Genomic DNA, 10,041 nt, shown 5'->3' on the forward strand with positions numbered 1-10,041 from the left:
CGTTTAATATTACACCTATAGATGAGTCGAAAATGAAATTTAAAAGTACTTTGAGATCGGGAGGATTGAAAGTTGTGAGAACCCATTGTATGGTTGCGCGATGGAATGGAAAATTTTTGACGACCGCTGCCGTGAGCAATAGATAATGGCATTTTTGCGATTCAGTACAAACGTTATCTCCATAAAAAACGCAATCACTACTGTTGAAACAGTGAAATGTCGAGGAAGGGGTTTGTAAAATAGAAAAAAAAAAAAAAAAAAAAAGAAAAACCTCGATATATTTATAGGACATGCTTTCTTGTGTCCTTCGTAACAAAAGCATCTGTATCTCAAACCTTACGACGTCCTGTAAGATATGAGCTACAAATACTTTTCAAATTATGATAATCCTCGCACTAGCGCTTGCGTAAAAAAAAAAAATAATAATAATGGAGGTCAACTACGACTATCGCCACCCAACGTCAGACTGCTGTCGCTGCAATATTTCATTGTCATCTTGAAAGAAAGGGGGGAAAAAAAAAAACACGAGTTCCAAGGTTCGACTGCGTAATACGTAGCAGCTTCGAGAATCCGTCTGCGCAAGCGTTCGCCCAAACGTAACGGAGTGAAATAGACCGCTCGTAGCTCGGGAGGAGCGCACGTTTCTACGACGACACCGGGAGCTTCCTCTTGGTGAAGATGAGGTTGAAGCAGTCGGGCGGCAGGGCCAGACAGCTCGACTGTATCGACTTTGTCACATCAACCGTGGGGGGTGCGCTCACGTTGTACTTGGCGAGAAGCATCGTCACTGTGACAAAAGCAAAGCCCTGGACGAGCTTTTGGCCAATGCAGGTCCTCTTGCCCGTCGAGAAGGGCATGAAAAAGTCCGGTCGGGAGACTCGGTCGACCGTCTCGCCCTCCTCCCGCTTGAGGAACCGCTCGGGCTTGAACTGCCTCGCGTCCGCCCCCCAATACTCCTCGCCCAGGTTCAGCGAGTAATTGTTCAGAAAGACCATGGTGTCCTTGGCGACGGGGTAGCCGCTGATGTCCGTGTCGCAGGTGGCCACGTGGGGCACGATGGGCGAGCTCGAGACCCTCAAGGTCTCCCAGATGACCGACTCGGTATACGGCAATTGGGGTTTGTCCCTCGGCGACACCATCAACGAGCCCACCTCGACGCCCCGCTCCAGCTTGCCCCTGATGACGGCGTCGCACTCCTCCTGGATCCTCGTCTGGATCTCCGGGTGGATGACCGCGTTGGCCAGCACCATCATGACGAGGTTGCCGACGGCCGAGTGGCCCCCGAGAAAGTCCTCGAGCTCGAAGAGAATGTGCTGCCAGGAGAGCTCGGACTGGGTGCTCTGGAGGTGGAAGAGCAGGGCGTCGGTAAAATCGCGGGGTATCTCGGTGTCGAGGTCAAGGCTGGCCCGCCGGGGCTCGATGATCCGCCTGAGGATGAAGCCGCGGATGTCGTTGGCCCAGTCGCTCAGCCGGCTCAGGTGGCCGCTGTAAAAGACCTTCAGCCACGGCAGGAAGTCGACGGCGTAGCCCTGGTTTATATCCCAGAATATGTCGTCGAAGGCGCGAGTCACGTGCTTGAACTCCTCGTCCTGGTAGTAGTCGAAGCGCGTCGAGCACATGTACTTGGTGAACATGTTGGCCACGGCCGCGAGAACTATCGGCTTGACCGGGCGCTCGCCGGCGAGGATCTCCGCGTTCCGGGGGTCCTCGAGGTACTCGAACATCTGGGCGATCTCGTCGACGGCCACGCGGGATATCTCCTCCTGTTGGGAGCTGCCGCCGCGGGGCGAGCAGAAGCTCCGGGCGATCGAGCGCCGTTTGCGCTGCAGGTCCGACCAGTCGCACAACGCCAGAGCTGCAACATCGAAATAACGACACCGTCGTCATGGGTCATTATCATCGCAATAATTATGACATCGGCTCATTTGGGATCAGTTGGATCTTTTGGCCACTGCTGTTTCGTCAAATGATCATTTTAATATTCTATATTTTGGTACGGTGCAACCGCTGTGGAATGAGGATTATTACTCCACATGTGACACGAAATAATACCGGATGGTGGGACCTAACCGATACGACCCGACGGCCAGTATGTTAATGCACGCCCGAGAAATAGCTCCTACGGGCGATTGAGGTTGGACCCGAAAGAAAATGTCCCTTGGGTGAAAAAACATGTTTGGCCAACCCGAGGCGTGTACCAGGTGGTTATAAATAGAGCCGGATTGATTTCTCGAGTCGACCTTGACGCCTTGGGATATCGCGTAGGACGAAATTTCCTTACATAATAATTTTTCATGCGTCACTTTTCCGAGGCGATTTAGCCAAAGGCACGCGAGCTCCGATTGTTTTGTGTATATATATATACATACACGCTTCCAACCTGTTTGCCGCTTGATTAATTTGTTGGTATAGCAGATATGAAATACGCGTGTAATGAGGAGGAAATTATGATGCGGCTCGGGTCAAATTCATCAAGCGCGCATTACGTATTTATTTATGTACGCGCCGATCGGGAAAAACAAGAAACTCTCGAGTGAAATTCCTATTTCTAAATTAATAACGCGACCCATCGCCGTTCGCCACTCAAAAATCGTACTCCCAATTGATATCGTGGGTATAAGCATATAGTTCCGAGAATCGATCCAAGGAAGCACGCGCCCAGGAGAAAGACTTTCATCGATCGACAACCGCGAGATGAACGAGTGTGAGAATAAGAGCAAACTCGATTTCTATGGGTAAAAATGTCCGTATACACGAGTTTAGCCGCAAAAGGATTTTGGTGAAACGCCAAGAGAGAGAGAGAGAGAGAGATGGCTCGGTGCGATTGATGGTAACCGGACTTGCGCAATAAGGATCAGCGAAAACACGGCAGGTGCAACAGGTTGCTTCCGAGAAGACGAGGCGCGCGTCGGGAGGAGCAACCGGTGGTGGTTAATTCGACTGGGCAGTGTATTACGTGTACGAGAAAAAGGGGCTCGTTTCGCTTCCTGTTCCCCGAGATCGTTCATTACCATTGACTCGGCGCGACCAGTCTTTCAACGATATTCCCAGACGCTCGCGCCTGCGATACACCACCATAATCCTACAAGAGGAAATTAAGAGTAACAGGTCTTGTCGTCTGCTTTTTGTTGTTACTAACACGCGGTGTTGCCGGGCAAGACCGACTCGCGGTACCAATGGTATTGTACGCGCCGCTCCGATTTTTGCCCTTGACTTTTGCTTTCGCGCGATCGGTTATGGGGATCCACGTATTTTTTTTTTTTTTTTTTTCTTTCTTTCGGGTCAGCGAATCTTGACGTCTCTATCGTGACCACGATTAAAATCACTACCATAATATACAGTTCTATTTTTTTGGAGATCGGTATCTTTCGTGCAATCGGGAAAATCGTTAAGGAAAATTGGATGTTAACCTGTTCCATGAAAAGTATTGATTTCTAACCGGTATTGATTATTGCAATCAGCCCCTTTTCACATGGCCCCATACATGTAGGTCCAAAACATTTTTACATAAATATTGTTAGACAAACAATGGCCTATGTTAAACATTTCATCGATATACGACAGTATTACCTCAAGGACTCTGAATCTCGCTAGATGGCCTTTGACTAAACGATTTAAATTCCCCTACCGAAATGGCCCGGGGAGCACATGCATAGTCCCATTATACTTTTTTTCCTCGCCGATAACGATCTCTCAAACGTATCGTTAAGTATATATACGTATGCATAAACCCGAGAAGGAGGTGGGTGAGCGCAAAATAACACGTGGTAATAGAGCGTATAATTTTTTTCATGCGCAAAGGTCAGTGACCATTTACCGAGGGTCATAGGTATACCGATTTTTCGCTCCGGATGACGTCAGCGGGGAATCCTCCCCGTGGAGGAAAAAAAAAAAATAATAACCCGAAGCAACGATCGGCCGATCGATTCGTCAGCCGATCGGCACCAAAGGTACATATATGTATATAATGTACGTACACACACACACACACACACACACATACGGTGACTTTCTCGACTTACGTGGCCAATACGGGCCGGCTACATGTATATTGTATATACGCGCGAAATATACATAGGTATGTATGCATGCGTATATTTATACACGCGAGCCGTAAGAGTTTTAAACACGTGCGCGATTCTCGGGTCTTCTCCGCACGCATGGATTATATTCAAGCAAAATGGATTGGCGAGCCAGCGAGTACAGGGTAGAGCTCTCGGGCGCGCCCGAGAAAGCGCCGCTCGATCCCCGCGAGTACCGTTACGGTTCTCGCAACTGACGTAAATGTGTATACATGTATACGGGCCGTTTCACGAAAAATGAAACACTTTGGGGGTGACAAATTAAAATTTTTTTTCAATTTAGGGCTCGAAAGGTTTTTATATTATTTTTTATTTTACTTTTTTTACTGGGACGTTAAAAGAAGTATTCGCGACGGCATTAGAATTTAGGGCTGCAACAAAAAATTAACGGCGCTATCGTTGTTTTGGACAAATTAAATCATTTGTTGCATGAGACTTGAAAGTGACAATAGTTGGCTATAGGATTGTATACGTTTTATGTTAATTCTGGCTCGTTTTTTCCATCTCCATAGTCTCAATCTCGAAAACAATTTAAAGAAAAATGAGTTTGCACTTTTGAAAAAAAAGTTCTGACTCGAAATAATTCGACTCGTCGTTTTTAAACACATAGTCTTTGTGGAGTATCGGAATTTTCGTGAAATGACCCATATACGTGCATGCGTTCATGTGCATATAGTGTACGTACGTGTAAGAGAGTGCGGATGAAAATAACAGTTTTGTCGAGCAACTACGATAGCCATATACACGGTTAAACATTCGATATTAGAATAAAATGGGGTTCGTCGTCGCAAAGTCGCGCAATACATCGATACGTATGTGTGGACAGGTATAAAAAAAACCGAGTCAAACTAGTTGATCGTCCTAAATAGGTTGCGAGCCTAATATGTATATATAAACGTGCAGGAGGGAAAATCAGAAAAATAACGCGTCCTCAAGGCTCACACGCACTTGCATCGGTTTTTCCCTCCCACCCCCTCTTCTTTTCACGCAATGGAAAGTGCGCGTATGCTGTAACTGTAATCTCCTCTCTTGTAAATACGCACATAAACGCGTATATAGCTGCCGCGCGACCGTTTCTTCCGCTCTGCACATATATATTTTTATACTCGCACGCGCGCACACAAGGTATACTTTGTACATATGACTTTTATGATCATTTTACGTTTTGCGACGTTATAATAATTACTCCCTCCCCTATACGTTGCACGCGTTTGAGATATTTTTGGGGGAATTGTCGCATCCGATGAATATAATATACATGTCGAAAAGCGAATGTCATGTTTTTTTTTTTTTAATTCGGTTCTCATACCAAGTATGGATATGGAATTTTTTTTTTATGATGAACAGCACACAAACACGGAAGCCGGAAAACATTTTGTCAGCTGTTTTATATGATACTTGATATTGAGAGGAAAAAATAAAACTTTTAGTGCACACGATTTGCGTAAACGATTGGAAGGAGAAGTTTCTCGAAGCACCGACCTACACAGGTATTGTAAATAATAGGAACGTGCGGAATCGTGTTCCTGCGGCGCGGCACGTAGCTAAAAGCGCGACATCGGTGTACACTCGGGGCGTGCAATTCGCATTGGGTTTCCACGCTATGCATCCGATTTTTCCGCGAATTCGGGCTTATCGCGACAATAGGCGTCGAGTTACAAGTACAACTACAATTTATAAGGGAAAACCAATGGATGCAAGAATAAAATGATCTTTATGTTTGTCGGCCAAAGGATTGGGGGGCCCTAGAATGGAAGTAGGTAACTTGCCCTTGTACGGAGCTATAAATATAAGTCCGAGAGAGAGAGTCCGAGTAAGAGTGGCTGTGGGTCCATCGAGGAAAAAAAAAAAGAAAAAAAAATGAAATCCGAACGGCCGAGAGCACCTGCCGCGTGCCTTTGTGAGCCGTGGCGCGTCGGAAAAAGGAGGTCAGATGGGCATGCATACATTTTCTAGAGAGTTCGAAAAATTTGAATTTCCAATTTCATAACCAGACGCGTGGCAATAGCTCTTTACCGACAAACGCACGGCTCCAAGAGTTATACCACATGCACGATGTTGGGTTGCAAAAGCGCGTGACTCGCACGGTTACGCGATACGCGCGTATGTGCGTTTGTTGTTTGACCCAAAGTCTAGACGGCCGGGGGAGAAAAAAAGAAAAAAAAAAAAAAAAAGTACTCTGATCTAGAATGAAGCGGAGTGGGCGAGAAAGAGAAAGAGGCCAGGATCACGTTCTATTTAAAGCACCTCGCGGTTGAAACGCCGCGCCGCTGCGCTTTTAAGTGCGTGCGTTACGTACGGTGCACGCGGAAAGAAGAAAAAAAAAAAAAAAAAAAGTTACCCGCGCATTTATGCTTTACTTCCGCGAGTCGAGGAAAAACAAATATTACAGCACGTGTGGGTGTCGTGTTGATTTATTCTTTCTTCCCTCTTTTCTTTTCCCACTTTCGAGAGAATGTTAACTTTTTTTCTTCTTCTGTGGCCTTGTGGATGGGCACTTACGATTTATGCACTCGGGAATTGCATCATCCGTACTTCCGTTTTATTTATTTTACTTTTTTTTGTTAAATCAATAAAATCGTTTCGGGTTAACAAACAAAACACTCAATTATTTATGATTCAATGTTTCCTTACCGAATAAATCTTGTACCAACTGCAATATTTTTCAGCGATATTTCAATGATGAGGGGAAAAAATTTCTTTTTTCCTTTTTTTATCTAATTGGTCACCAAAGTATTACAATTTAACGGTTCCCAACGACACCAGTATACCCGAGAGCTCGAGTATAGTTGCTTTTTTTCCCAATCTGACGAAAGATGGCCCACAGCGACGAACGAATGGAGTTACACAGCTTAGCATAATGTTGACTACAATATTTGTACAGCAAAAAAAAAAAAAAAAAAAAAAAAATTGTTTTGAAAAGTATCGATTTTCAAATTTTTCCACTTGGCCCCGTATCGGGATTACATCAGCACTCGTCGTTTTGATTTGAATAAACGTGTGACATGCCCTTTGGCGCGCTCGCGTAATACGAAAAAAAAAACTTTTGGATGTGTATCGGCTGAGAATCGAATCGAGGGGGAAAAAAAAATTTATTTTCAGCAAATCCAGTCGCAGCTGATCGGTGTGCACGCATTAAAGACGAGGGGGAACACGTGCGTCACTCGAAAGCTACTCAAACGACTATCGGCAAGTGGGATATATGGGCGATGCAGTAAGAGAACGAGAGAGAGACTCGCGGCACGAGTATATATATTTTTATGTAAGTACGCGTGTCGCAGGAGACGCTGTTATTCGATTATACATTCAATTAAGCAACTAAGCGATTTTCCAAATAACTCATATTTTCCTTTGCCCTATTTTTTTTCTTCCCTCTCTCTTATGAATGTGTAATCGCGCGACTCATTGGTCAACCTTTTTTTCTTTTTTTCCGCGACTCAACCATAAAAGTAAAATTACGCGGCCGCGCGAGTGCTTTAAGCTACTTTTCTTTTTTTTTTTTTTTTTTATGTTAATCCATTGAACCGGAGAATCGTGGAAAATTTAATGGAAACATACATGTAATCCGAGTCACGTAAGTGAGGTAACGAAAAATTTTCCACAGCCGAAGGAAAAGGGGGGTGGGAGGGGACATGGAATTTATATGTTTGGGTGTATACCGATGATCGAAAGCCGGTGAGTCACCGTTGTACCATCGCCCGCAAACTGTGCAATTCGTACCCATCGATCGGAGTCGTACATATGGATATAAAGCACGCGTGCCTGCGATCACGTGCCAACGATTAAGGATCGCGGGGCATCAGACGCACGAGACTCGCAGAAGTGAGATTACCTATATATATACGTGTATGCGGACGACGCGTGCACGCGAAGCGCCGTCGCCACCGCCGCCAACGTGGTGTGTGATAGGCCTTTCTCTCTCTTTTGCTCCTTTTCTCTCACTTACCTCTCTTCTCAAGAACGGTAATCCAGATCGGTATAGCGCCTCGCTGAATGGGGTCATTGCCAAGTATCTTTCCTTTTTCTCTCCCTCTTTCTGTTTCTGGCTCTACCTCCCCCTTTCTCTATTAGTATACTTCAATAACACTCGTCATTCACCGGGTGGATAAAAACACGTTGTGTATACCTGCTCTTTTTCTATTTCTTTTCCTTTCTAGGAAGGAGCTAAGCGTGGGAAAAAAAAAAAAAAATCAAAGGAATTGCCATTCGGACTTGGATTTACGTGTAAAGATGGGATCGATGCATACCGGAAGTTTTGGAAAAACATCAAACTCTTCCGATCGATCGGGAGTATAGTTGTCGAAAATAATCGTGTCACTCGTGACGCGTGGCATACTTTTTTTATCCAATTATCGGTGCATCGAAGGAAAGGAAGAAAAAGTCTCGAAGAAACGCATCTCCCCGAAAAAAACAAGCTGTTGCGAAACCCCTTTCGTAATACTCTCTCGATCGGCCGCGTATACGCGTCATCTCCGGAAGAAAGTCCATCGGAGGGTTTTCATTGAGGGACTAGAATTTTAAGGACGTCGCACCGGTTACCGATTTTTCCATTTGCTCGTTAAACATCGGCGGTGAATTACCACCGAGTGGGGGCAAAAACAACGACAACAGTGGCCAAAGCATCTGGGCTAATGATGTAAAAAAGTGACCATCGGTAAACAACTCACAGTTGTTGCGATCGCCGCCAAACAGATGATGGAATCTCAGGAAATCGGGTCGGCCGCCAAAGTGTCCGCCCTTGGTTATGAGGACCTCCTTGATGAGGGCGTAGCTGCTGACGATCACGCACTTGGAGACCCCGAGCTGCATCTCAAAGATCTGGCCGTATTTGTGGGACAAGTCGGTGAACACGGCGAAGGGCCCCTCGGGGCTCCCGAGCTTGTACATGCTACCGATCAGCGGCAGGGACAGGGGCCCCCTGAGGCTCTTCCTCTCGGGCGACTTGCCGCGGAGCCGGGCGCCAAACACTCCGCGCTTCATGCACATCAGCACAAAGTACAGCGTCGAGGCGCAACTCAGCAGGATCCAGAACATGGTTGCGGCCACCATGGCTCGGCTGCCGATCTCCTCCCTTCCTGGCGCCTCCCCGAAGGCCAAGGTCAAGGCTCTCTCTCTCTCTCTCTCTCCTTCGTCAACTACCCTCTCAGCGATTTCTACCTCTTCACCAGCTGGGATCCGGAGCGCGGGGCCTTTTTTTGTCCTGTAAAACGAAGAGAACGTGAGTCGTCGCTGCGGCGCGTCGGTGCGCGAGATAAACTTTCAGTTTTTATCGGTTGCGCGAGTTTTTCCAACTCCCCTGTAAAGTATAACGGTGCCTTGGGTCGGTAAGGGAATCGAGCGCTGAATGATTTTTCGAGGAATCAACAGCGCTATTGTTTTCTTTTTTTTTTTTTTTTTTTTTTTTTTTTTTTTTTTTTTTTTCACGGGATAAATGTGCTGAGGCGCGTGCGATCGGGAATGTGTTTAGTCAGTCCAAGCGCGTAGAATAGCCGACATTCTGTTAACACGGACGCAATTCGAGACTGCGCCGAGCGACTGACTAAGATAAATAAATATCATCGTCGGTTTTTTTTTTTTTTTTTCTTTTATCATTATTATAATAATAATAAGGTGTGTTTTGACAAGTGATTTTTTGCTCTGGTAAATTTTAATCGAAGCTTTGATTAACGCGTCAAAATGTTCGGGGAAGGTCGAATCGTAGGGGAAACATGACACATTTCTCGGCGATCGGTTTTTCAATGAAAGGCAAAGTACAATGATTTTTCGAGGGTAAAAACTCACGCGATAATCTTATATAATAAGAAACCAAGATGGATATTTTCGTAAAAATTGTTTGCGCATCTTATTTCACGAAAAATATTTATCGTCACGTTTCTGCACGAGATTAAGTAACAACCGACATTATACAGTACACGCTCGTGTTTCAAAATATTTGTAAATCGCGCAAATGTTAACAATC

The 10,041-nt window shown here is 45.6% G+C and overlaps 1 protein-coding gene across 1 annotated transcript; it reads right to left on the minus strand.

The window, feature by feature from the left end:
- Positions 1 to 640: 640 nt before the first annotated feature.
- Positions 641 to 9,131, minus strand: LOC106647686 (cytochrome P450 307a1). The gene is made up of 2 exons (XM_014364189.2): positions 8,750 to 9,131; positions 641 to 1,855 (listed from the first exon to the last, which is right to left on the minus strand). The coding sequence occupies exons 1-2, from the start codon at positions 9,129 to 9,131 to the stop codon at positions 645 to 647; spliced, it is 1,593 nt and encodes a 530-aa protein (XP_014219675.2). The 3' UTR covers positions 641 to 644.
- Between the last annotated feature and the right edge of the window lie 910 nt (positions 9,132 to 10,041).

This window comes from Copidosoma floridanum, unplaced genomic scaffold (genome assembly GCF_036245765.1).
Source record: "Copidosoma floridanum isolate Cflo_tuat_1 unplaced genomic scaffold, Cflo_Japanese_pri ptg000021l, whole genome shotgun sequence".
Lineage (NCBI taxonomy): Eukaryota > Metazoa > Arthropoda > Insecta > Hymenoptera > Encyrtidae > Copidosoma > Copidosoma floridanum.